We start from the raw sequence: 27629 nt of genomic DNA, 5'->3' as shown, positions 1-27629 counted from the left end.
CGGTCACACCCGTTGCGGTTTGGACTTGGACAAATAAAGATTTCATTTGAGTCTACATGTTATTATGGCTCTCATAGGTTGGTCAGGTAGTCCTCAATCTGCTCCTTGGTCAACTTGCGGAACCGCGGTCCCTGAGCGCCCTCCACTCCTTCAAAGCCGAGCAGGTGGTCCGCTGGCGGGCCGACAATACCTGAAAGAATGGATGAGTAGGGGTTGCAGTGAACAAAGGGGGAAATCAAACTCACCAATTTCTATCGTGTCACCATTCATCTCACCCTCGATCGTCTCCTTGAGTGTCAACAGCGCAATGTGAATAGCGTCCTCAAGCTCCAGCCCTTCGGTGTATCGCTTCTCGAGGAAAGTCTTGGCACTCGTTGCGTGTTTACCGATGGCTGTGGCCTTCCACGGGTAGTAGCTGCCACTGGGATCGACCTGGTACAGACTAGGGCCACCCTTGTGAATACCACCGGTCTTGGTGGTTGGCTTCTCTTCGGAGTCGTCCTTGGAGGTCTCTCCCTCGGGCTCAACACCCTCGTCCCAGCCCGCAACCAACAGACTGACACCGTAAGGACGGACACCACCAGATTGCGTGGCTTCCTGCACCACACGAGCAACGTCTTGCACCAATATCCGAGTGGGAGGGTATTCGTTGTAGATGCGCTTGTAGCCTGTGTGGGAGACCTTGCGGGCCTTGTCGACCAGAACTCGGTAATCGGGACCCATACCGGCGTAGACCATACCGATGTCGGGAGTGACCAGAGAAATCTTGGACAGCGATGGGGGATCGATCAGAGGCGATGAGGACTTCTTCTCCGTAGCGAGGACAATTCCATTTGTAGCTGTTCATGGCGGTCAGCTTGATCCTTGTGGGGAGGGCAGGGGAGCTTACCTTTGATACCAAGGGCGGTAACACCCTGGTTGACGGCGTTCAGTGCATATTCTGGATTTATCAGTATTGATCTATATGCTTAGCATGATGGTCGCGTCTTACCAATCTGCACCAGCTTGCCGCTGTGATGGAGCTGGGTTAGCTAGTTTTCAATTCCCCGAGACAAAACCTGCTTACCTGGGCGAGAATGTTGTCAAAGAGAAAGAATATCGGTCCGCCATGATTGACTGTAAGCTGCAACACAACAGGAAGAGATGGAAAAGAAGAAGGAGAGCTGTGTTGGTAGGCAGAGATGGGTGACGTTTGGCGTAGAGCTGGAAGGCGGTGACCCAATTGGGGTTAGCCGTGGGGGGTTGGGAACACTTGGACTTTTCTGCTTTTCTCTGCTTTCTCTTCGAACTTTCTCTCTCTGTGAACATTCCTCCAATGTGAGCGTAATGGCGGAGTCGGAACAGCACTATCCCCCTAGGGTCTGTCGCATCTGTCTAGAGACAGTATTGCCCACCTTTCAACCCTCGGAATTTCTACAGAAGCCTCGAGTGGTGTACGAGTCCTCCGACCCGGAGCTTGGCCGTCTCTTGCGTCCCTGCCAATGCAAAGGTTCCTCGCGTTATGTCCACGAGGGTTGCCTGCAATCATGGCGCCATGCCGACCCTAAGTACTCTACAAGAAATTTTTGGCAATGTCCGACCTGTGGCTTCCAGTATCGCCTAGGTCGTTTGACTTGGGCGCGATGGATCAGTAGCGCATCTATGCAGCTTTTTCTCACCATTGCCATCCTTTTGTTTACCGTATTCCTCCTTGGATTCATTGCTGACCCCATCATTGACTTTTATCTCGGCCCCGTGGATGTCTACGAAATAGTTGAAGACTCCTCTTGGTTGGAACACTTCATCAAAGGACTGACCTCTCTGGGCCTATTGTCACTCATCAAAGCCATCTTTGCACTATCACCTTTCCCTTGGAACATGCGCTCTGTGGTCAGCGGCCGTAATGGTGGCCGAAGCCGAGCGGCTCAACTGAACTGGCTAGTGATCCTGGTTGGAGTTGGTACTTTCCTCTGGGTATGTCCACGGGTGCCATGCGTTAGGCGTAACTAACCGATACAGGCTGTCTACAAAGGCGTCCGTTCATGGAGTAGACGCACATTAGAAAAGGCGGGCGAGAGGGTCATGGATGTGCCACTCCCCGACGACGAGGAAGAAGAAGAAGCAGAAGAAGATAGCAAACAAGATTGAAATCGCACTACTTAAGTTGCCGTCTCCTCTGCCCCATGAGATGTCGATTAGTCAATGTGCGAAGAACATATCTGTCTTCGATACTCCTGGGTGTCTACCTGAGAAGCAGACGAATGGCCTCGGGAACGTCTTGTTCCTGAATTATTCCCTGCTTCCTTCATCAGGAAGCCCCTTGAGGAAGACAGTCCGTGGCTCAATTCTATGACAGCGTACTGACCATTGAGTCTGACTTGGTAACGCTTTCGGATTGAGTGATGGGAAATATAGTTAATCAAAGTGAGGCTTATGTCTGCCTTGTAATTTTATATCTTCCAATGCTTCCTTTCCATTTTTCTTCCTCGCTTTCCTCGCGATTCTCCTGATTCGCAGTCTCTCTTTTCTCTAATGATCCTGTTCCATCTCAATCAATATGACCTCCCCTGCAACCCCCCTAGTCGAAGTTCGATGGCATCTGGCGATGGACTCGGACTCGGACTCAGACACCACTATCACTCCCAGCAAAGAGCCCTTCCTTGACTTTGACGCTGAAACCTGTGCCCCGGATTCCACCAACGAGGAAGCGGAATGGACCCGCGCCTTTACCAAGGCTGTCCAAGAGGATACTCGTACTCGCTACATCGACCCCTTCATCATCCCCCATAACTCCAGCAGACCATGGACTCGCAGCAACATTCTCCTCGAGGAAATCAAGGACCTTCTTGCTGATCCCCACATGCGCGAGACCACCCGCACTCAGTTTCTCACGATGGTCAACCACACTCTGCACTTGCACCAAGTGATCTTCCACCACAGCGATCAGTTCCTGGACACGAAGGAAACGGCCGAGGCCAAGGTTATCACGGACATCATTCTCAACTACCTGGTCTGGGTGGATGGCAAGCTCCGTGACCAGGTCTCTACTGCTGAGAATGTCTTTGTTGTTCTTGAGCAATTGGCCCAGGAGAAGACCACTGTCGTGGAGCGATACACTCGCATGGTCACTGTGGTTTCTGCGTAAGTCTGGCATCTATTGTTCGACTCTGGATATTGACAGTGCAGTCATTTGAAGAAGCCCCGTCCCCTGGAGCGCCGCCTCCTCACTCTCTTCCTGGAGTTTTATGAATCATGGGTCCACGCTGCCTTCCTCCGTCAACGCAACCATCAGATTCTCGTCGAGGACATTCCCATCGTCGCTCGCATTGACTTGTCGCGTCGCATCATTGCCGTCTGGGACGTCCTGACTCGCTGCATTGAGAACTATTCCCTCTACACTTGGGCCAGTCGTACCATTCGATCCAAGTACTTTGCTCCCGCTATGGATCTAATGGCTGAAAACCCGGATATCTGGCAGAAATCCTGGAACAAACGCTCGGCTGTTGACAGTCCTCAGTCTGACCATGATGAACTGTTTGATGATAGTGCAAGTGATCAGACCGTGAGACCTACGCGAGTAGCGTGAGGATCAGCACTGGCAGGACTGAGTTTCCAGAGATTGGATCACTCGCCAGATCACTCTCTGATAGTCCCTGATTGAAGCCTCTCAGGTCCAACCACTAATCGCCACATATTGCCCAGGTGGCATTCAAGATGCCTCAAGATACCCACTGATTGAAATGACACAAAAGCACGACTAACGAATCGATACCCGAGTCTGAGAGACTGCACACCAAACCCTATCCCGTCTATTGTTTAATGTGATACCCAAATGCAGCATCTCCGCAGAAACATAGCAGTAATGAATACCATTCAATTCATTCAATTCAATCCAGTCCAATTAATCAATTCAATTTAACCCCCCAATCAAGCCTCAGAATCCTTATAAGCCCCCAACTTAAACAACTTCTTAGCATTCTCCCTCCCAATCTTCAACCGATTAACCTCCGACATCTCCGCCCCATCAAACCACTCACACGCATCCCCAAACGTCTCAAACGGATAATCAATCGAAAACAAAATCCGATCAACACCCACCTCCCCGAGACAGAAATTCAACGTATTCGTCGAAAAGTGACCCGACGTCGTAATCCACAGATTGCGCGCAAAATACTCCCGAATCGTCCTCTTACACGTCTCCGCCAGTCCAAGCGCCTTCTTCCGATCCTCAAACCAGTGGTTAATCCGCCACATGTCGAATGGAATATGCTCTCCCAGATGTCCTAATATCACCTGCAACCCTGGGTGTCGGTCGAAGACCCCGTTCGTTACCATCCCCAGTACGTGTAGGCTTACGCCTTGTGCGAAGGAGAGTGGGGGCCCGATTAGCCATTTTCGATCGGCCCAGAGCTTTTCGTAGATTGTTCCTGTGGGATTGCGCGGGTGGAGGTAGAGGGGGACGTCTAGTTCCGTGCAGGTCGACCAGAATATGTCCCATTGCGCGTTGTCGTAGAATATCATGTCGTCGCCGTCGGGGCCGGCGCGCTGTGTGTCGTTTACTAGGGCGCCGAGGAAGCCGTGTTGGGTTACGCAGCGGCGGAGTTCGTCGGCTGCTTCTTGAGGGTTGTGCATGGATAGAGTGCTGTTGGTGTTAGTTTTTGGTTGGATGGAATGTAGATTTAGATATAGTGTAGATGTAGGAGACAACTCACGCAAATGCAGCAAAACGATCCGGATGCGCCTTCACCTTCTCGGCGATATAGTCATTGATCTCGACAGCCAAGGCCTGCGCATCTTTGGCATCCCAGATATCCTGCACGCCCGGCGCGGTATAGCTGAGGATTTGGAGGCCGACGCCGTGCTTCTCGGCGAAGTCTAGGCGGATGGGGCCCACGTCGTTGATTTCGGCAGTGTGTTTCTCGGTGTCTGTTGCGAACATGCCGGCCCACCATTTGGTCTTTTCGGCGAAGCGTGGAAGCGCAAAGGCTTCCTCGAGGGCGATTTTGCCGAGCATGGTGTCTGAGGGATTGTGGGAGAAGAGAGGAGATGAGATGAGATAGTGCTGAATGTGTTCGGGCTATTAACTGCTTTATATCTGGGGTCCCCGCATTTCGGATGCTCTTTCTTTGGCTTCGGATGAAGAGATCCGACGAACCGACGGGGGCGGTCCGCTCACTGCGGCTCGGGTTGGCTTTTGTCTCTTTGAGCCGTCGCGTACTTCAGGATTCTGGGTGGAGGTGAGTGGTTTAAGTCTTGGATATGGTGGGGATTGTGTAGGACTACTGACGCAATTCATTGCTGTGGAACGGTTACGGTACTGTTTGCCATATTATAAAACTATGCATCAAGTTCCTTCTTTGTTTCGCTATACCTGTAGAACGAGAGAGCGTGCGTAATAAATGCATTAATTCCTCGGAAGTATACAGAGCTCTTACTACCCTTCAAATATGCACGAAATAGGAATTCGATCCGATAGGGCAGTATGCAGGACCATCCTACAGTAGTGGAGAACAACATGAACCAATCGTGATCAATAATGATATACAGCTGATATGACTAACTGAAAGAAAAGAAATCTATATTATAAACAATCACCCCATATAATGCGACAAATCCGAACTGGGCAGTTCACCATGCGACGAGCCCGAATGCACAATCGAAATCAACATACCCAACACGGCAAACTCCAACTTCAGCTTGATACTATAAACCAACGCTTTGAAGATAATCTGCGTGAAATACAGGCCCATGTATTCCAGCACGAGCAGCGCAACATCCATGCCGATGGCGGCGACGTTGATCGCAATCAGCTCGTACAGGATCTTATGGCGTCTCTTGTCTTCCTGCGGGCTGATGCGGAGCATGGCGACGGTTTCGTAGATGTAGATGGATGAGATGAGGGTTTCTTGTGCGGCGAACCAGGTGAGTTGGATTTTTTCGACGATGTCAAAGGCGCGTACCCAGCCTTGGTGGTTGGAGAAGTATTCCGAGGCAAAGTTGAGGGTGACGGTGGGGATGACGAGGATGATGGTGTCGACTATGATGAGCCATTTGAGCGCGCGGAGGAGTCGGAAGTTGGTGGAGATTAGGTGTAGGCGGGAATAGAGGACTATGGATTGGGTTGGGACGAGCATGATGAAGCCGATGTTGGAGAGGACGAGGCTCAGCCATAGCGGGGCCAGTTCGAAGAATTGGAAGAAGGTTCCTAGGCTGGTTGGGATGATGCCGAATGTGGCGGAGAGGAGGAGCGACCAGAAGTACAGGCTGCGATAGGTTTTGAAGGTTAAGGGGATGAGGATCGTCAGCTCGAGGGCGTTGTATAGAGCTATGGAGATGAAGACTATGGCGGTGATGCTTCTGCTTAGGTTGTCGCCGATTGGGGAGGGATGTTGCTGGAACGAGCTCGACATCGTAGGGGGTGCATGCTGGCTGCTTGGCCGAGCTTGATGTGAAGCTGGGAGAGATTATAAATGAAGAATCCAGGATCGCGATAGTGGAGGCGATGCGCCACGACTGGGTCTACGGTTCTTCATGTCACCCACGTCACTCTCGATTGAAGCTTCCGGAGTCCTTTTCACCCCTTGACTTTCACCCGATGATTGGATGGGCTTAAACGCCAGAATCCATCCACGGTAACGGTATCGGATGGGGTGCGTCCTCATTGGTCGAACGAGAAATAACCTTCAAGGAGATAGGGATTGCGGGGATCGTCCGATCCCGTGGGAACAGTCGCTGATTGGGTTGATTGCATGCCTTCTACGACTGGGCTGTGATCTGGATTCCACCTTTCTCCATGGGTCGACAGGCTGTAGAACTCCAATCCGGAACGGGAGGACCCTGCATCTCCAGGGTGATGCGATACCGCAGCAGGACCGAGGCAACCAAAAGTTTCATACTTAAGGTTCCGAGTCGTTGGCCCTTACAGGCGTGTTTGCCAGCGCCCCAACCAATGAATTGTCCCTGAAATGCCCGAGAGGGGTCCCAGCGCATGGGATTGGGGTAATCCTGGGGGTTGATGGAGGTGTCGGAGAACGGGTAGACAACGGAGGCCCCCGAAGGAATGGTATATGGTCCAACGGTGAATTCGGGGCCGACGTTTTTTCGCACTGCTGTGTAGGGCTGGGCAATGCGGAGGGTTTCACGGATACAAAGATCCAGCATCGGGAGTTGAGTTTCCCACGCTTGCAGAGGAATTGAGGACAGAGTTTCCGTCAGAGTTTGGCTTGGAGAGACGGCATGGGCTGAGATAAGCGTCTCGATCTCGTTTTGAATGGCTGCAGACCAGTGGGGATCAGAGGCGAGATACATGATCAGCCAGGTTACTGTTGAATGCGGTTAGTTGGGACGGACACCAGTTTATGAAGACAACTATACCTGTGGTTCCCATGGCACGCGCTCCAGCAAGAGAGAGACCGAGCATGAACTTCAAACCTGGTTAGCAGCATTCGAGATCTTAGGGCTCGGTGCGTACTTACCCCAAATATATGAACTGTACTCTCTCCATCATCCAGCATCTGTTGAAGAGCATCTCTCCTCCGACTTCCACTACTCTTCCTATTGTGAACCTGCCGTTGAATAATACCGTATATGCGAGCAGAAGCGGATACTTTGCGAAAGGAGGAGATACTGGGCAGCCATGAACTTTCGGACGAAGGCGACTCGATAGTGTCGATGAGTGGTTTCAGACGCGATAAAAGAGCTGGATCTTCAGCTATATCAAAAGAAGCAGGACGCATGACCATCTGAAAGGCAATCTAACAGAGAAACAAGGATTCATAAGCGTCATCCTTGACTGCGATGCAAGGCATACATACCTCATGGAAAGCCGAGCTTGGATCGAGGATGGCTTGAGCTCCCCACGAATCCATCTTCTTTTGGCAATCTGATAACAACAATGGGATCACTGTATACGGTATAAGTTAAGAGATGTCTCTCGTCATGCTCAATGGAAAACTCACAAAGCTGCAGTGTATCTGGCTTTTGAATGCCGCTCATCCGGCGAACAATACCACTGACCTGGTGTGGGTCGAGATCCGATGAGATCTGAAAGACAAACTATCAGTAAATGAGTCCAATGTTGCCCTAAGAATACTCACACTCGCAAATAGACCCTGGAAAGTCTCGTAAAGATGTAAATTCTTTTCTTTGAAGAAGATACGTCGACCTTCGGCTCCAGATAGAACAATAGGTTTGGACTTGGAGGTCAAGGATGATACAACCCTGGATATATTTCGTAGAAGATTGAAACACTTGAGTAGAGGAAATAGTCCAACACAGCTTAGTGACTGCATATATGAACTATAGCCCTTTCTCGTCGACATTGCTTCGTCGTATAATACTTTATGCAGCACGCATAGTATCACAACGACCACGGAAGCAAATGCACCCAAGTTACAGAATGTAAAAACTAACGAGCCAACAGATGATACAGCTCCGAGCTGTTCGAAAATGCTTTGCAACATACTGTCCAGAAACAAAAGAAGTAGAACGCGTGCTTCAATGCTGAATTCACTGGCCATCGGAACCCTCTTATACAACGAATAGCCCCCAAAACGCACGCCTGATGTCCAGCTCACCCCATTCCCCATACCTCCTCAAGAACCCTCACCCGTCTTCCTTCCTCGCAATGAGCCCTCCCCATCCCCCTACTAAGCCTCTCTCCATTGCCTGCCCTAACGCCCGGGTCTCGCCAGGTGGAGAGCATGCACCACCAGGCGAACCAGACCCACAAGGTCTCTAAGCCTCCCAGTTCAACCAGCCTATCCGATAGATCTCCAACCGTTGGAAGAGAGCCCCATCCAAGCCCCGTTGGCTGCTCAGCTAAGGCCCGTCCAGTTGATTCTCATTGTACTATACAAATGTACAGTATTACATTGTTTAGATTAAATCTGACCACTTACTGTACCGCACATATCCCCAATCACCGTTCCTGCTCATGTACGCTCGCTTATCGTATGCATGTCAGAACCTGAATTCAGACCCTGACCCCCGACCCTGCCCCTTTTGCGCTCATTTGTCTGTCTGGCGTGCCTGAAAGGCTTGTGTCATCCTTTGTCACCGTGGGATCTTTGCCAGTGAGTGGTTCTGTGGCACTCGCGTAAGGCTAATTGGCCCCTACATTACGGGCTGATGCTCGCCTGGATTGCGGCTGAGAATCGGAATGCATCTTCGATTGACTCACGTGTCGCCTTAGCTTGATGTATGGGGCCGTGATCAATCTTTTTGAATTACGGAATAAAGTATTGATATTCGCGGATGGACTATGCAGAACTACAACTGTCAGCATCCAACAGTTTGCTGCTGGGTTGTTTCTTATTGGGTGGGTTGGGTTCTGTGCAGTAGCGCCCTTCGTCCCGCTTGCGTTGCAGGATCTGCTAGTTTGCATGCCGAACCGTCGCTAGTTCTGGTTTGGTAATATCTCCGAGGAGAACTTGCATGTTAATGATCTTGTGGTGTGATTATTCGTTGAGCTTGCAGGATGACTTGGTGTGAACGTGTTAGCGCCTTCGGCTATCTCTCGATATAACGTCAAAAGTACTGCTTTCAATGTTTGATTGGTTATTTTTTTAAACAACACAAGTACCGTCTTTAGTTCGGATATTAACAATTCATGTGGATAAATCCATCGATATCTATGAACTCATTCCGAAAGCATGAACACCAGAACAGGTATCCGAGCAGGGAGAACAAGAAGTGCAAGTCCGAAAAAACTTGCGAATAGAAAACACAAGCCTGACTTTCTGCAAAGGCGTCGAAGACGTCATAAAAGCCATTCCTGTCAAATATCTCACCCTCCTCGGGTTCGTACATCTACATCTGGCGATAGGTGAAACCCATCAAGCCACTTATGGACAAGGGGGCAATGCAGTTAGATGTCGAATGCTTGTCAGAATTGAATGAGTTCCGTCATTGGCCAGCCCGGCAATAATGTCTTATTCGGAATTCGGTTCTCTTGAGTCCGAGTTTGTGGGAAATCCTGGTCCCGATTGGCCTGTACAGTACTAGTAGAGGCTCGACAAATGCCGCGGACATATAAGGAACCAAATCGCAAGCGAGATATTTGTCAATAACTAGCTAGTTACAGTATTCACTCGCTTACAGCATTCGGTACTCCACCCTGGGACAGTTGGGGGAATTAAAGTCGCTGTGATTACGGGCTGATGGGTAGATTATGGGCTTCAATCAATAAGAACCACGAGGCGAGGTTCTTCTAGCTGTTTGTCAGAGGGTGGGAGCTGACTTAATAACTATGGAATTCTTTTGACTGATTAGAAGAAAGTTGCGCTCCCTCGTAAATGAAGTATAAATCTCATTTCTATGAAGTTCAATCCACGGCGACACATACAGTATGAGGCTAACGAATAAAGCGTAGCCTTGACTAGATACTTCTAGTCATCTGTGAATCGATAGATTGTGAATGTATTCGCCACGTCTAAGTCTTTTGTGACATAGAATGCATTCCCCCTGTGAAGTTGCGAGATCTCATATGGTGTTCACTTAATGATATATAGTCAATACCTACAACCTAATGGGACCCAAATAATGTTCAACCTTTCACTTGAATACTCGTGGCATGAAAAGCGAAGAGTATCAATTACTGATGTCATTATACCACATTTTTCAATATATCGAACTTCTCACGCTGAACCTTTGACTGTCCCATTGCTTCGGCTCTATCTACATTAGTTATGTATACCAGACCCTCAATACAGACAGATTCCCACCGTTCACACGCAACCTGCAAGACATTCACAAGGAGTTTAGTCAATAATCTAAACCCATGTTCGAGGATACTCTACTCATTAATCCATACCCGAATCCAATCCGCAACTCCACAAGACCGAAACAAAAAGACGCAATGAAACAGACCTTCAACCTCAACCTCAACCCCAATCCCAATTCACACATACCAACTATGCCCACAAAACCCCCATCAAGCATTAAACCCAACATCCAACATCCCCCCCTCATCCTCCTTCTCATAAAGAACCTCAGGCTGAACATCCCTCCACAACAAAAACCTCCAAAAGAACCACCTAACCTGCCTCAACCCATACCCAGCATGAAACCTCGTCGGCACCGAAAAAACCTGATCCAACTCTTCCAGCGTCTTCCCCTTCGTCTCCGGCATAAACAACAACACCAAAACCCACCCAACCAAACACCACCCCGCATACCACGCAAAAGCGCCCTGCGTCGTGAACGCCGCCCGCATAGACGGCCACGTAACCCCCAGCACGAAATTGAAGAACCACGTCGTCGCTGTCGCCAGTGCCATTCCGTACGACCGCACGTACAGCGGGTATGCCTCTGCTGAGTAGGTGAATGGCACGGGGCCTTCGCCTGGCGAGTAGACCACACCGAAGATGTACGTGCCTAGTCCTACGCATCCGATCCGCGCGTTGTGGTTGCTTTCTGGGATCCAGAAGCTGAAGCCTGTGAAGAACATCGCTAGGGCCATTAGGGGGAAAGTTGTTAGGAGGAGGTTGCGTCGGCCGAAGCTGTCGATTGTGTAGATTGCTGGGATGGCGAAGAGCCAGTTTATTACGCCCCATCCTAGGGAAGCGGCGAGGGCTGCTATTGGTGTTAGGCTTGCCTGGGTTTGTTAGTTATGTGAAGTGTGGATGGGGTGTGGTGTGGTGATGTGTTGGGCTTACTTCGAGGAAGATTTCGGAGGAGTAGTATGCGATTATGTTGACGCCGCAGAACTGGTGCTGTTAGTATCTAGATAGGCGTGTGGGTAGTCGTCTTCGTGAAGCTCACCTGCTGCATTAACATGACGATCTGCGAAGCTACCATCGCTCGACGATTGCGCGGCACCTTGATTAGTTCTAGCAGTTTGTTCTGTCCCAGCTTCATGCTACTCTCCGCTTCTAGCAGCGTGTGCATATAGTACAGATCCCTCGCTGCTTGGATCTTATGATGTCGCAGCGTGCATATCGACTGGTAAGCCCGGTAATACTGTTTCTGGCTCATATACCACCGCGGAGACTCGGGACAGGCGAAAACAAAGCAGCAGACGACGAGAGCCGGGAACATGGCTGATGCCATCATACAACGCCAGTTCAGGCCGACGATCGCGGACGAGTCGACGTTGTAGAAGATCAGATCTGCGGCATAGCCAACCATGATTCCAAATGCCGTCCACATCTGCCATTGCATGACCAGCGCGCCGCGAATTGACGGTGGTGCCGTTTCCGCGGCGTACATGGGCACCGTGGCGGATTTGGGCCCGATGCCGAATCCGAGCATGAATCGTGCTATGAACATTGCCCACCATGTTGATACGAAGCCTTGCCAGAGGCAGGCTATTGCGCTGAAGCAGCAGGTGATGAATATCGTCCCGCGACGTCCGAACCATGCGTTGAATGGGACTGTGAGCCAGCAGCTGATGAAGGCGCAGCAGAGATAGGGGGCTGAATTTACGAGGCCGACTAACCAGGTGCTTCTGGAGGATTCGTCGCCGATGCCAAATTGATGTTTGTAGAAGATCTGGGCGCCGTTGACAACCGTTTCGTCTGCGTTGGTCAGTCTTGTTTTGGATTTGATATATACTTCATTGAGTGCTTACCCATTCCTTGGACTGCAGCCGATAAAGAGCAAAGCGCAATCACGGCGTACATCTTCCACGGCTGGTCCCAGCGATGAGCAATCTCTCGTCGCAGCACTTCTTTCTCTGGAGGCGTCAATCCGTCGACCGTGGCATATCGTTCCGGTGACTGTGCCAGCACGGCCCCGAGCTTAAAGGCACGAATATCGGTTTCATCGCCCATCTCATGAGTGATTGCAAAATTGCGGCCTTGTTTTCGTAGTTCGACATGACTGAATCCGGCCAGCGGATTGGAGAGTTTGGCATTTAGATTGCGCCGTGCTCGTTCAGCGGCCGTCCCGAGTGGATGCTGAGGGATACCTTTTGCGGACGGAATATCGCTATCTCTTTTGTCAGTCATGTCTAATGGATTGTCGAGAGAGGGAAAGATGGATTGCATGTTTTGTTTTGGTTTGGTTTTGATCTAGGGTTGCTCCCCGAAGACAAAGAACTCGACAAATGTACTGTACAGTAGGTTCTCGAGAGCATGTACATTTACAGGGGCATTCTGGTGGGTCTAGTTAAAGAAGCACTATGGCTTCAATGGTCGCTTCAATGAGCGCACTGGGTCGTGATTGGCAGAAGCTTACAGGGCTTGGAGGGGCAAACTGTGGACAAAGAATCGTGTCCTGCTAGTGTAGTGTGTACTTTGAATCTGTGGTGATCGACAGGTGCGTGTTTTGATTCAGTAATGATTTGAAGGCTAAACTCGAGTGGATGGTATAGTACTGTAGTTTTGAATCTATTTGGGTTTGATTTCATGCTGATTATTTGAGTTGGAAGACTAATGCAAAGAAAGCAACGTGATTTGTTAATGATTTCAAACCGGTAAAATATACTTGAACTAAACATGCAGCTCATGCTTTCTGTCTCACTCAGCACTACTGTACAGTAGGTAAGAAATAAGCGTCATTTTTTTACACTATAGCCCGAGACCCTGGATTCGGATTTGATACATGTACAAGTCTTGATTTCCCCTTCACTGAATGCAGATGAATACTTGACTTCATAATTTGCAAAATCAATTTAATACTTCATGCAACGTGAGGATCCGAATCACCGCCGATCGCTGTTGGGTTGCTACTGGCCTTCAAATTAGGGATGAAGGGAATGTTTATCTTAGCGTTCGTGGGTTAATTACAGTATCGTGGGATCAGTGTTTGAAAGTACAGTCAGTACACATCGGTTATATCACCATTGCTAGTCGCAGCTGCACTGTCTTGTTATACATCAGGCTTATGCAGACCTTACACACCACTGTAGTATGCTGGACAGATACAATCAGATCCTCTGCCGACAAGCAATTGAAAAAATTGCAAGTAATTTACTCTGCTATGGCAGGGTTAACCAAGTAATACAATGCAGTATCCTTGTGCTTCGGCAATTCCAAGGCCGATGGTACGTTTGTTACAAAAATGAACATGAAGAGTTTTATCAAATAATTTCTCGTGTTGCTATCTAGTGCATGTAGGTCTAATGTAGATAGGCGGTCCTGTGAAAATCTTGAATCATGTTAGCAATGATCGCATAGACTTGGTAAAAAATAAAAAGTCAAAAGCTTCATCAGATAGCAGTTGGTACAATTTTTAGTCCACATTATAGTTCAGAACAGGTCTGTGTGAAAAGGTTGCTTCATCATAGAAGGAGGGAAAGGATAAGTTCAAACTCACGGTGTTAGTGGTAGTCCCTCAACGGTCACAGCAACAATTGGTATTGCTAGAACCGTTTCGGAACATTTTGGTCCAGGCAGCTCATGGTGCTCGAAGTGCTGCCAGGGCAAGGTGACACAGCTTCATCATGCTTTGTCTGCCTTGCCTAGGCAGGATCGGTGACACTTCAGTCAATGCTAAGGCTATGAACCCATTGAGCATTGAATCAAGTCAAATAAACCGCATGGTGAAAATTAACCAAAGTGAAGAAGATGAAGAATGAAGAGAAAAAAAAGCGGGAGCTCACGAAATAAATACTACCGAGGGGGGCATTTGCACTGTTTGCACTGGCCGTCAAAAAAAAGTGACAGACGCGAAAAGCAATTTTGATTTCGCAGGTTTGCATTTTCGTGTTTGGAAAGTCAGATTCGGCAGATATTAACACAGTCATGGAAATGGAAAGCCCTCGACCCCAGGAGCAGAGTACGTCATCTATACCTGACCACCGAAACAAAAGGCACTAACCTAGATCTACAATCTACAGCTCCTACCAAGTCGCCCTATGAGAACGTCCGCACCAACGGCCGAGCCTTCAACTCCGCCAACTGGCGCACCAAGGTCGACAGCCCCTCAGCCTCCCCCTCTCGGCCATCCCCCTCCCGCCCCAGCAATGCCAGCCCCAGCACCACCAACACCTCTCGCGCAGCCTTCAGCCGGCCCGGCTCCCATGTCCCGCAAGCGATCTCAGATGGCCGCCGGCTGTATGTAGGCAACATGCCGTACACGGCCAAGACGGAGGATGTGGAGGCGCTGTTCATTGCGGCCGAGTTCCCTATGTATGCCTGCACTTGAACCATGGCCATGGATCCGACTGAATCCCCTTCCCCATAGCGAGCGCATTGATATTGCCATTGACCCGTTCACCGGCCGAAACCCCTCCTACTGCTTTGTCGATCTGCAGAACAAGGAACATGCCGAGCGTGCCATGACCGAGCTGGATGGTCGGGATATGATGGGTCGTCCTGTCAAGATCAAGCCCGGCGTCGCGAAGTCGGCAGAGCGCATCGCCAATCCCTCCGAGCCCTTTAAAGTTGATCGCTGGCGCCAGCAAGATAAACTCAGCTTTGCCAAGGTGAACAGTGACTCCAGTCGACGAGTCTATGTTGGTGGCCTACCACGCTTGACCGAGCATGAGGCTGTGCAGGGCAATCTGAAGACGTTTTTCACAGGATTCACCGTGTAAGTTTGGCGGCGTCCGTCATGTGATCACTACTGATGTTGGTCCAGTGAGAATGTGAGCAAGGTCTTCGCCCCTCACCCCGCAAAGCGATTTGAGCCCGGCGAGCACTACTATCTGTTTGTTGATGTGGGCAGCCCCGAAGAAGCCGAGAGGGCGATGAAGGAACTGAATGGCCGACCAGGACCGTGGGGTGGTCCTCTGCGTGTGCAGTTTGCCCGTGGACCCAAGCCGACATCTGACGAGAATGCCGAGCGTGATGAGCAATGATAGCATAAAACCCAGCATATATAGATCTAGCATAGCATACATACCGCATACCCTCAACCTCCAACGTCTAGAACAGAATCAAGTTGGGAAAAAGTGGATTGTTCACGGGATGACGTTAGTGGGGAAAAGACTCACCGCATCGCCATCCAACTTCTCTCCTTTTCCTTTTCTTCACTTCTGCTTGAATCTGATCTGCAGAGAATCCCGATCTTCCTCTTAAGACCCTGCATGCTCGGCTAAGGCTTGTCTCTTGTTCCCGACCTCGGGATCTCTTCCTAATCTTCCCGCAACTTCTCATTCCTCCTTCTACATCTCAACCATGTCGTCCAAAAGTGTGATTAGGAGTCAACAGCAGCATAAAGTGTTCATTGCCAGTGTAAGTCAACTTTCCATTCTTTCTCGGTGGACGCATCGCGGGGTAATACCGAGGTCCCGCGTCAATGAGGGCAGTTCGCCACTGGAGGAATCGTGGGTCATGGCATGTTGGGGAACTGTATTAGCTATGGAAAAGGTCATCTGCCTCGTATCAACGGCTATAAACTGTGAAAAAAACAGCAGTGATGGGAGAAACTTCTCCGTACTGTACTCTGGACCCGCTTCATACCTTCTTCACTTGCGACTGCCCTTTCTCCTCCTGCACCCATCGGTTGTTGTATGTTTCTCACTATGTTTGCCGCTGACCCTTATGCACAGTCTGACGACTCAAAAATATGTGTTGTCATGGTGGGCCTTCCGGCTCGAGGCAAGAGTCTCATCGCCGGCAAGGGTAAGTGTGTATTCAGCTATCGTGGACGTGAGACTGACATCCGACAGCAATGCGTTATCTTGGCTGGGTGGGCATTCCCGCGCGAGTTTTCAACGTGGGTGGGTATCGCCGATTCAACACTCCTCAGCCTGCTGCCACGTTCTTTGATCCTCACAATGAGGAAGGCGAGCGCATGCGTCGCGCGGCGGCCGAGGCTGCCATGTCAGACATGATCCAGTGGTTCAACACCGGAAAGGGTGTTGTGGCCATTCTGGACGCCACCAACTCGACCAAAGAGCGTCGCAACTGGATCTATGAGAAATGTCATGAAGCGGATATCGAAGCCCTCTTTGTAGAGTCGATTTGCGATGATGAAGACTTGATTATGACCAACATCAAGGAAGTAAAGACCACATCTCCGGATTATAAGGGTCAAGATCCTGAAGCTGCGGCTTTGGATTTCCGCAATCGCATTCGCAATTATGAAAAGGCTTATGAAACGATTGACGACAATGAGAAGCATTACACCTATGTCAAGCTCATCAACGTGGGATCAACGGTGATTATCAACCAGATCAAGGATTATCTATCTAGTCGACTGGTCTATTATATTCAGAACCTTCACATCAAGCCTCGATCAATTTGGCTGTCAAGGGTAAGTGATTCGATACTTATTTGGGAATACCAGCTGATGAAATGTAGCACGGCGAGTCCGAGTTCAACCTGACGGGTAAAATCGGTGGAGATTCTAATATCTCCGAGCGAGGTGAAGCCTATGCCCGCGCACTCCCTGACCTCATGCGCAAGTCCGGTGTCCCTCCCAACACCAAGATTGTCATCTGGACCTCCACCCTGCGCCGCACCATTCAGACAGCCCGTCACCTCAAAGCAGACACAGACTATGAGAAACTGGAATGGAAAGCTCTGGACGAGCTTGACTCGGGTGTTTGCGATGGTTTGACGTATGAGGAAATTGCCGAGAAGTACCCCGAAGACTTCGCTGCCAGAGATGAGGACAAATACAACTACCGTTATCGCGGCGGCGAGTCCTACCGCGACGTTGTCATTCGTCTGGAACCCATCATCATGGAACTGGAGCGCAGCGAGAACGTTATTATTGTTACCCACCAAGCCGTGCTCCGTTGTATTTACGCCTACTTCATGAATGTGGCTCAGGAACAGAGTCCGTGGATGGAGGTGCCGTTGCACACTCTCATCAAGCTCACGCCCCGTGCATACGGCACCGAGGAGCAACGATTCAAGGCCGATATCCCTGCTGTTTCCACCTGGCGTGGTAAGGGTACATCTGCCAAGCATCAAGATTTCCCTGCCGCGGGCAAGGAGGGCACAGAGGGTCAGCATTAAGTTGTATTAGTCTGCATCGGAGTGGCGTCACCTGGCACATGGATGTGATTGGATTAGGACTGCATCAGATATTCATATACCAAAAACAAGGCTTGATTAATGTATTAACAACCGTCTTCTGTCATGTATCATATGAAAAAGTAGAAAAAATTGTTGTAGAAGCCTTCCCTGCTGGTAACTATATCTGCCGATCCAACCCGAAGTCGGCCCGAGCCCAGATTCACCCTGACTAAGCCCTGACTCATCACCTGGACGTCATGCGGAGAGCTCCAACAGCAATCGCCCTCCCAGCAGGAATTGCGAGCACCACGCCCATGTTGTCTGCATTTACGGCGCGGCCGCTGGTCGAGCTGAAGCCGCGCGACAAGTCACGCATTGAATCTGTCCTAGCCTACGGCGACCGCCTTCTAGCCGGCCTGAACAATGGCAACCTCCGTATCTACCGCGTCACGGACGACGGCAAGACCGAACTCCTCCGCGAACTGGAGAAATTCTCCCGATACAAGATCGAGCAGCTGGCCCTGATTAAGGAGGCTAATGTGCTTGTTTCGCTGGCGGGCGGTTATGTCTCGCTGCATGATGCGCAGTCTTATGAGGTTGTTGAAGTGCTCGCGCAGACGAAGGGTGCTTCTGCGTTTGCTATTACTTCTAATGTTGTCAATGATCCTGATACCAATGTTCCTGCTATTGTTTCTCGTCTGGCTGTCTCTGTTAAGAGGAAGATTCTTATGTGGGTTTGGCGGGACATGGAGCTCGAGCGTGATACTACGGAGTTGAGTTTGGTTAGTGGGGTCAAAACTCTCACTTGGGTTGCTGCGGAGCGCTTGGTTGTCGGGCTGAACTCGAGCTTTGTCATGGTCAATCTGGAGAGTGGGCAGGTGACCGACTTGGCTGGTCCCGGCAGTGTTGAGGAGTCTGGTCGGTTTACCGGTGTTGGCGCTGCGAGTATGAGCTATATCGGTATGGGTGGGATGGTGCCGCGGCCGCTGGCGACGAGGCTCCGAGAGGGCCAGATCCTGTTGGCCAAGGATATTAATACGCATTTTATTGATGTTGATGGTCAACCCCTGGGTCGGAAGCAGGTTCCCTGGAGCCATGCGCCTGTAGAATTGGGGTATTCGTATCCTTTTCTGCTAGCTTTGCATGATTCCGCAAAGGGCGTATTGGAAGTCCGCAACCCAGAGACCTTGTCTCTCTTGCAGTCTATTCCCTTGCCATCGGCTAGTATCCTGCACATCCCCCAGCCGAATATCAGTCTCGCTCACGCTGGAAAGGGATTCCTGGTGGCCAGTGAACGCACTATCTGGCGCATGGAAGCCCTGAGCTATGATACCCAAATCGATACTCTGGTTGAGAAAGGCTATCTAGATGAAGCTATCAGCTTACTCGGAATGCTGGAGGATGCACTTCTCCGTGATAAGCCTGGCCGACTTCGTTCGACGAAACTGGAAAAGGCGCAAGGCTTGTTCGCCCTGAACAAGTATCGCGATTCTTTGGATTTGTTCACTGACGTCTCTGCGCCCCCGGAAAGTGTCATTCGACTGTACCCTCGCTTGATTGCGGGTGATCTCACGACTGTCCCCGAGCCAGATGCTCCTAATGGAAAAGCCAATGGGTCGCAAAGTGAAGGTTCGTCGGATGAGGCAGCTCCAGGGCAGACATCGACCAATCCTCCATCTGTTATTTCATCTATGCGCAAACCTGATGAGGGCAGCGAGTCGAGCAGCATCCGTGGCGATGAGAAAGGTAAACAAACCTCACCCGTCAAATATGGCTGATCTGACTAACCGACTTAGGTCTTCGAATAGCAGTCCGCGAACTACAGGGCTATCTAGCAGACGTCCGCCGACGCTTCCAGCGCTTTCTCAACCCTGATGGTTCCCTCAAGGCTGCCGCACCATCTGAAGCCAAAGACGAAGCCAGCGACTCTGTTCTCAAACTCTTGGACTTCCCATCTACAGAGGACTTTGCTACGCAGCTCCGAGCCAAGGCCAGACTGGTCGATACCACCTTGTTCCGCGCACACATGTTTGCGACCCCATCGCTAGCTGGATCTCTATTCCGCATCGCCAACTTTTGCGATCCAGATGTAGTCATGGAACGACTGGAAGAAACAGGCCGATACAACGACTTGATTGACTTCCTTTACGGCAAGAAGTTACATCGCCAAGCACTTGAATTACTACAGCGCTTTGGTCAGACAGAGAACGGTCCCTTGAGTGGTCCCACGCGCACAGTCGCTTATCTCCAAAACTTACCTCCGGACCAGATCGACCTGGTCCTTGAGTTTGCAGAATGGCCTATTCGCGCTAGTCACGAGTTGGGAATGGAGATTTTCCTGACGGACACTGAAAACGCCGAGACACTCCCTCGCCCTCGTGTTCTTGCCTTCCTCGAGAAAATAGACACCACGCTTGCCATTCACTACCTTGAACATGTCATCAATGAATGGAACGATATGACGCCCGACATACATCAGCGTTTACTCATCTTATATCTAGATCAACTTACATCCCATAAAGGGGAATGGAAAGACAAGTTCTTGACCATGTTGAAAGAGAGCGAACAATACTCGCCAGCGAAGATGCTAGATCGGCTTGATCGAGACGGTATGTTGTCTATCCTCCGCTGCAAATTCAGATCAATACTCATACTTTTCAGATCCCAACTTCTACGAAGCCCGCGCTATTCTGTTTAGCAAGATGGGACAGCACAGACAAGCGCTGGAGATCTACGTTTTCAAACTGGAAGCTCACGAGAAAGCAGAAGAGTAGGTCATACCATTTCATTCCATTCCAAGAAGACAACTCTAACCCCCAAAAGATATTGCAACCATGTCCACCTCATCGAAAAGAAAGAAGAGGATTCAATATACCTAACCCTCCTCTCCCTCTACCTCTCCCCGCCGCACGGCTACAACCCCCAATACGACCCCGCAATCGACCTCCTAGCCAAACACGGCTCCAGACTCCCAGCCGAGTCCGCCCTGAAACTCATCCCAGACCAGCAAGCCGTGCAGAAACTGGAATTCTATTTCAAGGGCCGCATGCGCGCTGCAAACTCTGTCTTCAATGAAGCGCGCATCGTAGCCAATCTGCGCAAATCGCGCGACATGCAGATTCAGGCGCAGTTGGCTCTTGGCGAGGGCGTTCGTGGGAATGGAGCCGGTTCGCGGGCTCGCCATGTTACGGTTACCGAAGAGCGGATTTGTGGCGTTTGTCATAAGCGGTTGGGTGGGAGTGTGATCAACGTGTTCCCTGAGTAAGTTTTCTGTCCTCGTATGCTTTGCTTTGGTTTGGTGGATGCTGACGATTCGGTCTAGTAACACGGTTGTGCATCTGGGGTGTGCCAATCGGAAGCCCAGTGTTCGATCTGGGTGATATGATTCTTGTGCTTCTGCGTCTGCATTGCATGCATCGAGCTGTTCTTGTTTTCATTTTTTCATGGTCTTCTTTCGGGTTTCGTCGGTCGGTCGTTTTTGGTTGGATTCTTGTCGGAGGCTGTTTCAGCGACTTTGATACCCAGTGCTAGCATCTGCCTATTTTACGATACATCATGCATCATCTTCAACGACCTCCTCTCCGTAGTTCTCTTCCTCCTTGGCTTCTTGGGCGGAGATCTGGCCTTGAGCTTTCTTGTCCTCTTCCATGCGCTCTGTCAGGAACACATTGATCTGGTCTTGTAGTTTGGGGACGAGGGTTTGCAGGGCATTGAGGTGTGCTTGCTTCGCGGCCAGGGTGTCAGCTCCGTCGGAAGGAATTGCATGTTGGAAGGTCTCTGTAGACTGCGGGGCGGAGTAGACCGCTTCAAGGTTGACGGAGATGGCCATTGTAGGGATTTGTACACGGGAGAGTTGAAGGTGGGAGGAAGAGTTGAGCCCCCACCATGTTCTTTGCTGCCGAGGCTAAGCCAGAGAAGGACTAGTGGCCGGATGGTGAGCTAGGCTGGGATTGGAAGGCGGTGAAATAGCTGCCCGGTCTTTCGATATTCCGGCCTAAGGGCAGTATACACACAGAGCGAGGTGAGAAATGCGAATTGAAATGGAAGCGAAAGCTACAAATATTGATATGTGTCTATTTGTTGATCTTGATATTATATAGCTACTTATTCCGGCATTTAACTCTAGGGCAAGATATCCTCAACGTAGAGAGAAGCAGTATACCAAATCAAACCCAAATGAGATCTGAAATGACCTGCAATAGCTGAGTATCCCATCTTGCAAAAATACAACTCGAACTGAGTGAGATCCAGTCTAAAACCAGTCGATATATAAGCATCGATCTGCGTGTAGATCGAGATAGCGTTGGAGTGGTCTTTACTGTCGACCGTAGGGGCAGGGATCGGCGAGGTGGCTTTTGTAGCCTTCACAATCACTTCATGTCAACAATGGACACACCATGAATCCCTCGTTGCGATCTCCCAACTCGCCAGGGCGGCAGCGGGTGCCAGCCCCTGTCCGCTACCGGCCTCCACCTCCGCAGCCTCCGTCCGATGACGACGAAGATGATTCCGACGAAGACGAAATGGTCCGCCCCGGTTCCTCCGGTAGCGACACCTCCTCCAATGTAACAACCGTTTCAGCAGCGCCGATTACGCCCGTCAATCCGCAAATTCCCTCTGGAAGCTATTTCCCCCCTCAACCTCGCTCCACCACCACTTCGCCGCACGCTCGCCCCATGCCAGACTCCTCTGGCCGTCGGCCTTCAGGCCGGGGTCCCTCGGTTGAATTACCCCGGCATCGCTCTCGCGTTCACTCGCAGGGCTTCTTCGAACCATCCATGCCAAGTGCCTCGTCCGAGCATGTCCCCGTCGTGTCGGCTTCGAGAATCGCTGCCCAGGCAGCAATGCAACAGACGAAACGAGTGCAGAGTGTCATGCCTGCGGAGGACACACGGCCACGGGGGAATGGGAGCGCATCGCCTCCGCTTATGCCTGCTCCATTGCGTGTCACTGTGCCTTCGCCTCAGCCCCCAACTTCAGCAAACGTGGCGACGACTGCTGCGAATGTGGTGTTCCCGCGCGCCGGTGCGCAACCACCAGACCTACAACCGGAGAAACAGAAGAAGAAGAAGCTGTTTTCCAAACCGAAACATATTGGTATTAGCCGGGATAAGGATTTGGGCAAGGATCGGGGGCTTCCTTCTCCGAGCAAGATCAGTAGCTTGTCACGCATAGTCAGTGCGTCCACGACCAACCTGAATTTGGCCGACTTGCCTTCGAACAACTCCTCAATGTACAATCTCTCCAATGCCTCTGTGAGCACCGTCGTCCCTTCAGATCGAGCTTCTGGTCCAGAGAAAGAAAAGGACAAGGAAAAGGAAAAGGATAAGCACAAGCACCATTTCTTGTCAAGACAGAAACTCAAACTCAAGGACCGGGTCGACGATCATTTCAATCAGGTCCTGTCCTCGGCCTCGAGCAATTCTCGTCCGGCCGATCCAAATGCTCCGCAATCCCTCTACTCTTTCACAAGCCCTGCATCACCGGCACCGGGTGCTACATTCGGCAAGTCCGTCAGTGGTTTGGATATCTTACATGGTGGACGAGCACTCCGCGAGAAGAAGAAAGAGGAGAAGGCTCTCGCGGAGTCGGAACAATCGGAGTGGCTTGCCAATACCGCCGGTGGGCCTACGACACCAGGTGGCTTCCCTGGCCCTTCCTCGATTGGCAGTGCTGGTACATACCACGAATCTATTCTCCGGGAGACATTGCAAGGCTTCGGGTTGAACAACATGACACCTGAAGATGCGTGGGATTTCCTCAAGGCGAAGCTGCTGGTCATTTTCGATGGTGAGGATGTTCGCATTGCCATTGAGGATTTGAACAAGCTGGTCCTAGTTCATCTACAGCGCTGTGTGCATAAAAGGACTCCTGCGTCTATCATTACCGACTTGCAAGAGTTGCTTGAAACTGGGTTCGCAACTCTGAATCTCAGTTCACTTCTAGGAGTACCTGATGAAAAGCTGGTTCCACATCTTGTACAGATCTGGCTCTTGGTATTTGGCACGATCCTGCCTTTTATCCAGGCCGTTTTCCTTCCTTTGGATCTCGAATTCAAGGGTTGTGGATCTCTGATGACCAGGCGGGAAGCCCTTGAATTTTGGGGTCCACTCCCTGTCGGTGGTGCACTCGAAGTGCGCAACCTGGTCCTGATCGCCTTCCGTGACTGCATCATCCTGAACCGCTACGAGACCCTCAAGACAACATTCTCCCGCCTTAGTCTGGACTCCATCAACTCCGGATTTCCAACTCTCAGCGTGACGGCCAAAAGCACCGGCACAGGAGGCCGTCCCGGTACCGCAGCCTCCCTCGATGCCGGCTTTGGCAGCTTCAACTCGCAATCCTCGACTCTTCTCAGCAACGTCGCAGACAGCTACTCTTCTGACGGGATTACGAGTTTAGCCAACAACGCCCGTCCTACGAGCAGCAACTCCCGCAGCCGCGCTACATCAAATACATCCTCAAACCCAGATCCTTTCACCTTCCAGTCTGTTGCATCGCCACCGGCACCCGCAGCACGGCCTACTATCATCCATCGCGTCAACTCGACCGATACCTCACACGTCATCACAGAAACCGTAGGTCGTATGCTGCAGTGTGTCAGCGTGCTCGCCAGCGTTCAGACCGCCGATGCCTCCCAAGAGAAGATCGAGATTCTCAGTAAAGCCCTGAAACACAACTGGCTCGGTCGTGGTCGCACAGGCCGTGATCGTCGTGGATTCGTCGGTGCCAAGATTCGCCCTGTCATGGTTGGCGGCCCACCGGTCATTGACGATACAGAATCTCTCACCACTGCCGGTATCAGTATCGGAACAAGCACCACAAGTGGATCACGAGGTCGAGGTGACTCCGACTCGTCAGAATGGAGCGCCGGACTACCAGGGATGGGGATGAGCATGCGAAGCACGGGCAGAAGAGAACTGAGCGCTCTCTAACTTTCTTTTATTATTCGGTTGGTACCTTGACTTTTTTTCGGCTTTCAGCTTTAGCTCTCATGATTATATGACACCAGCGGGTGGGCACATGGACTCGGGGCGTTTCTCTCTTTTGGATCTGATATCCTCGCGCATTTAGCATTTACCGTGATTGTATCTAGCGAATGAACAGGTTTACTGGGAATCCCTTTTTTTTTTGAGAACAGGTTTCATTCTCCGCTTGGGGCTTGATCATGTAGCCCCGGGGTATCATAATCACACAATACTCTAACACAAAACGCAGGGCACAACAGCACTTGTAGTAGTGCCAGGCTTCGCCACCTGGCCTGGCTTCTCCCCCTCGCCGGGACCTCATTGCCCTACTGGGCCTCCTAAATAAGGTAATAACCGTTAGCAATCAGATCTCATATCAAGGAGCTTAGCACAACTGAGCTCCGCCTAACAAGTATCCAAACGAAATGTAACAGGCGAGGAAGGACAAAGAAAGCTTATACGTACGTCAAATCTGGTCCTCCGAGCCCTTGGCCCACTCGGCCAGGACTCAGAGACCCTTCGTGGCCTTGGCGGTGGACTCCGCCGTCTTCTGGGTGGTGCTGCTGCGCAGCATGTGGGTGGAGGAGGCGGCGGGGGCGGCGGCGGTAGTAGACGTGTTACTCTTCTTAACACGCTTGCTGAGACGCTCGGTGCCGGCTGGCTTTTGCTTCTTGGCAGCCTTTGTGCCGGTTTCCATCTCCTGGAACAGGTCATCGAGGTCGTCGAGACCCAGGTCGCTCATCTCATCGTCGTTGGTGAAATGGTGCGGAGGGTCATTGTGGTTCGTGGCCATCATGGCCAGCAGCTGGTTTTCGGACGCTTGGATGCGTGCTTCGAGCCAGGCGCTGGGGTTTTGGCCGCCGGGGGGCACGATGGGATGGGAAGGAGGCGAATCTTCCCATTGAGCGCGCTGTTGGTTCTCCATGTTGGTCGATTCTGGCATGATGCTTAGATCGAGGTGAGAGCTATCTGAGAGAAGCGGATTAGTGTTGCTCTGAGTAGGAGTGATAGTGTGAGTGGGCTGCATTGAAGTGGACTAACTATCAGATCTCACGGAAAGCTCAGCGTCAGGAGCAGCTTCGGCTTGAAGAGCAGCTTGAGCGCGGTCAACGGCTTCAACGTGGGCAGCAACTTCAGCGCGGGCAAATGTTGCAGCGCGGGCAGCAGCTACAGCACGGGCAACAGCTTCAGCTCGGGCAGCAAGTTCAACGTGAAAAGCAACTTCAGCACAAGTAACAGCTTCAGCGAAGGCAGTAGTTTCAGCTTGAAAAGTAACTTGAGCGTGGGCAACAGCTCTCGCATGGACAGCAACTTCAGCGCGGGCAAAGGTTTCAGCGTGGGCAGCAGCTACAGCACGGGAAACAGCTCTAGCGTGTGCAGCAAGTTCAGCATCAAAAGCAAGTTCAGCAGGAGTGGCAGCTTCGGCGTGAACAGCGGACTCAGCGTAAACAGAAGCTTCAGTATGGATGAGAGGTTCGGGGTGAGCAGAGACAGGAGAGGGTGTGACAGCAAGAGAAGGATCGACAGTGGAAGGTAGACTGTGAAGCCCACTAGGAGTAGCAGGGAGGTTTTCAATATCACCAGCAGTGTCAATGTTTTCAAAGACGGGAGAAGGTGAGTCCAGAAAACGGTCAAGAGAATATGAGATATCAAATGGGAGGATGGAAACAGAACTCTCTGAGGCTACCAGAGTTGGAAGAGAAGCCCCAGATACGGGGACAGCAACGTCAGAAATGTCAGTGGAAACTTGCTCAGGTGAAGTGTGATGTGTGCTCTCGAGGAGAAGAGACAATACAGCAGGGTTAACGTGAACTTCAATGGCAGGAGGGGGGAGAGAGAGTGGCTTGGGATGGAGATGGGAGGGCCGCCGGCAGGTAGAGCAGGATGACTGTCGTGAGAGAAGCCTTGCTGGGCTGGCATAGACTCAGCTCCATCAGGGAGGACAGAGAGAGGATCAGACAGAGGATCCGTCACAGTATCCATGCCCGAAGGCAAGTTGGGATGATTATTGTGGTTCATCTCGATGGATAAGTCACCGTGGTTGAATAGGTTCTCGGAGAAATCGCGACGAGTCTAGGATCGTTTTAGGTACGTTTGGCTATTTATACTTTTTTATTTTTGACGCTTTTAATTAGGGGAGGTCGTGGGATCGTGGGACCTCGCCGGCGCTGATGTCGCCCCGCGGGGCCTCGGGGTTCGAGGAATTAGCCCTAACAGCATCATAAGTTCACGCTTGAACAAGCTCCAAATGTTTGCCAGCGGCCATACCCTCCATATTAGTCTCCTTCTTTTCTTTTAACCTTCGCGCTTCCGGTGTTTGGTGGTTACGTCTACCAGAATCGTCTGGGCACGTCACTCTCGATCAGGTCAACTCATCCCTCCGTGAGCACTTCGTCCGTCCAAGATCCAGAACGTGATTGACTCTCTCTAACACAGACACGGACTCTACTCTTCCAAGCAGTGAATTCAGTTTGGGAAGTTCTCCCATCCACTCCCAAACTGGATGGCCTAGAAGTGTCCGGCACGTCCAGTTCGACCAGTCGAACCCATTCATCCAGAGACATCTGGACCATAAAGTGATAACAGGTTGATTAACTCTCCCCAAGACAGCGATTGGTACTGCTCTTTCAACAAGCCGACAAAGGTCTTTCCATCGACATCCAACCTGGGTGGATCAATAAAGTTAGGGCAAGTCTCCGGCACGTGTCCACCATACAGTACAGTACAAGCCAACAGAAACCGGCATATCAAATAGGGGTGCTCAAAAGTGACTCATGTGCAGGCCCATGTACATTATTCCGTTCATGTGAGAACAGCTCATGTACAG

At 51.0% G+C, this 27629-nt stretch overlaps 13 protein-coding genes across 13 annotated transcripts; 6 read left to right on the top strand and 7 right to left on the bottom strand.

Moving 5' to 3' along the window:
- Positions 1–71: 71 nt before the first annotated feature.
- On the bottom strand, positions 72–1110 carry pre8 (proteasome core particle subunit alpha 2; the record flags this gene model as incomplete). The annotated part of the gene is made up of 5 exons (XM_057129506.1): positions 72–190; positions 246–839; positions 890–940; positions 992–1011; positions 1067–1110. 5 exons carry the CDS (start codon positions 1108–1110, stop codon positions 72–74), a joined length of 828 nt encoding a protein of 275 aa, XP_056982574.1.
- A 216-nt stretch (positions 1111–1326) lies between these two features.
- N7511_007128 (E3 ubiquitin-protein ligase MARCH) lies at positions 1327–2127 on the top strand (the record flags this gene model as incomplete). The annotated part of the gene is made up of 2 exons (XM_057129505.1): positions 1327–1953; positions 1999–2127. 2 exons carry the CDS (start codon positions 1327–1329, stop codon positions 2125–2127), a joined length of 756 nt encoding a protein of 251 aa, XP_056982573.1.
- Positions 2128–2536: 409 nt separating this feature from the next.
- N7511_007127 (uncharacterized protein) lies at positions 2537–3565 on the top strand (the record flags this gene model as incomplete). The annotated part of the gene is made up of 2 exons (XM_057129504.1): positions 2537–3120; positions 3166–3565. 2 exons carry the CDS (start codon positions 2537–2539, stop codon positions 3563–3565), a joined length of 984 nt encoding a protein of 327 aa, XP_056982572.1.
- A 341-nt stretch (positions 3566–3906) lies between these two features.
- N7511_007126 (amidohydrolase family protein) lies at positions 3907–4993 on the bottom strand (the record flags this gene model as incomplete). Its single annotated transcript, XM_057129503.1, has 2 exons — positions 3907–4621; positions 4692–4993. The coding sequence occupies 2 exons, from the start codon at positions 4991–4993 to the stop codon at positions 3907–3909; spliced, it is 1017 nt and encodes a 338-aa protein (XP_056982571.1).
- Positions 4994–5570: 577 nt separating this feature from the next.
- On the bottom strand, positions 5571–6389 carry N7511_007125 (uncharacterized protein; the record flags this gene model as incomplete). The annotated part of the gene is made up of 1 exon (XM_057129502.1): positions 5571–6389. The coding sequence occupies one exon, from the start codon at positions 6387–6389 to the stop codon at positions 5571–5573; it is 819 nt and encodes a 272-aa protein (XP_056982570.1).
- A 346-nt stretch (positions 6390–6735) lies between these two features.
- Positions 6736–8916, bottom strand: N7511_007124 (cytochrome P450; the record flags this gene model as incomplete). Its single annotated transcript, XM_057129501.1, has 8 exons — positions 6736–7301; positions 7354–7402; positions 7455–7733; positions 7794–7882; positions 7938–8022; positions 8076–8199; positions 8556–8799; positions 8880–8916. The coding sequence occupies 8 exons, from the start codon at positions 8914–8916 to the stop codon at positions 6736–6738; spliced, it is 1473 nt and encodes a 490-aa protein (XP_056982569.1).
- Positions 8917–10912: 1996 nt separating this feature from the next.
- N7511_007123 (uncharacterized protein) lies at positions 10913–12929 on the bottom strand (the record flags this gene model as incomplete). The annotated part of the gene is made up of 4 exons (XM_057129500.1): positions 10913–11575; positions 11637–11687; positions 11743–12497; positions 12551–12929. The coding sequence occupies 4 exons, from the start codon at positions 12927–12929 to the stop codon at positions 10913–10915; spliced, it is 1848 nt and encodes a 615-aa protein (XP_056982568.1).
- A 1737-nt stretch (positions 12930–14666) lies between these two features.
- Positions 14667–15724, top strand: N7511_007122 (uncharacterized protein; the record flags this gene model as incomplete). Its single annotated transcript, XM_057129499.1, has 4 exons — positions 14667–14700; positions 14762–15053; positions 15109–15456; positions 15505–15724. The coding sequence occupies 4 exons, from the start codon at positions 14667–14669 to the stop codon at positions 15722–15724; spliced, it is 894 nt and encodes a 297-aa protein (XP_056982567.1).
- A 319-nt stretch (positions 15725–16043) lies between these two features.
- Positions 16044–17834, top strand: N7511_007121 (bifunctional nucleoside/nucleotide kinase/histidine phosphatase family protein; the record flags this gene model as incomplete). Its single annotated transcript, XM_057129498.1, has 4 exons — positions 16044–16100; positions 16418–16490; positions 16538–17124; positions 17172–17834. The coding sequence occupies 4 exons, from the start codon at positions 16044–16046 to the stop codon at positions 17832–17834; spliced, it is 1380 nt and encodes a 459-aa protein (XP_056982566.1).
- A 257-nt stretch (positions 17835–18091) lies between these two features.
- Positions 18092–21099, top strand: N7511_007120 (putative vacuolar morphogenesis protein AvaB; the record flags this gene model as incomplete). The annotated part of the gene is made up of 4 exons (XM_057129497.1): positions 18092–19580; positions 19631–20443; positions 20496–20604; positions 20658–21099. The coding sequence occupies 4 exons, from the start codon at positions 18092–18094 to the stop codon at positions 21097–21099; spliced, it is 2853 nt and encodes a 950-aa protein (XP_056982565.1).
- Positions 21100–21387: 288 nt separating this feature from the next.
- N7511_007119 (uncharacterized protein) lies at positions 21388–21663 on the bottom strand (the record flags this gene model as incomplete). The annotated part of the gene is made up of 1 exon (XM_057129496.1): positions 21388–21663. One exon carries the CDS (start codon positions 21661–21663, stop codon positions 21388–21390), a length of 276 nt encoding a protein of 91 aa, XP_056982564.1.
- Positions 21664–22231: 568 nt separating this feature from the next.
- Positions 22232–24769, top strand: N7511_007118 (uncharacterized protein; the record flags this gene model as incomplete). Its single annotated transcript, XM_057129495.1, has 1 exon — positions 22232–24769. The coding sequence occupies one exon, from the start codon at positions 22232–22234 to the stop codon at positions 24767–24769; it is 2538 nt and encodes an 845-aa protein (XP_056982563.1).
- A 541-nt stretch (positions 24770–25310) lies between these two features.
- On the bottom strand, positions 25311–26821 carry N7511_007117 (uncharacterized protein; the record flags this gene model as incomplete). Its single annotated transcript, XM_057129494.1, has 3 exons — positions 25311–25823; positions 25857–26485; positions 26593–26821. 3 exons carry the CDS (start codon positions 26819–26821, stop codon positions 25311–25313), a joined length of 1371 nt encoding a protein of 456 aa, XP_056982562.1.
- Between the last annotated feature and the right edge of the window lie 808 nt (positions 26822–27629).

The sequence above is a fragment of the Penicillium nucicola genome (assembly GCF_028828085.1).
Source record: "Penicillium nucicola strain IBT 29836 chromosome Unknown utg000007l, whole genome shotgun sequence".
NCBI lineage: Eukaryota > Fungi > Ascomycota > Eurotiomycetes > Eurotiales > Aspergillaceae > Penicillium > Penicillium nucicola.
This window is presented reverse-complemented; position numbering and strand designations above follow the sequence as displayed.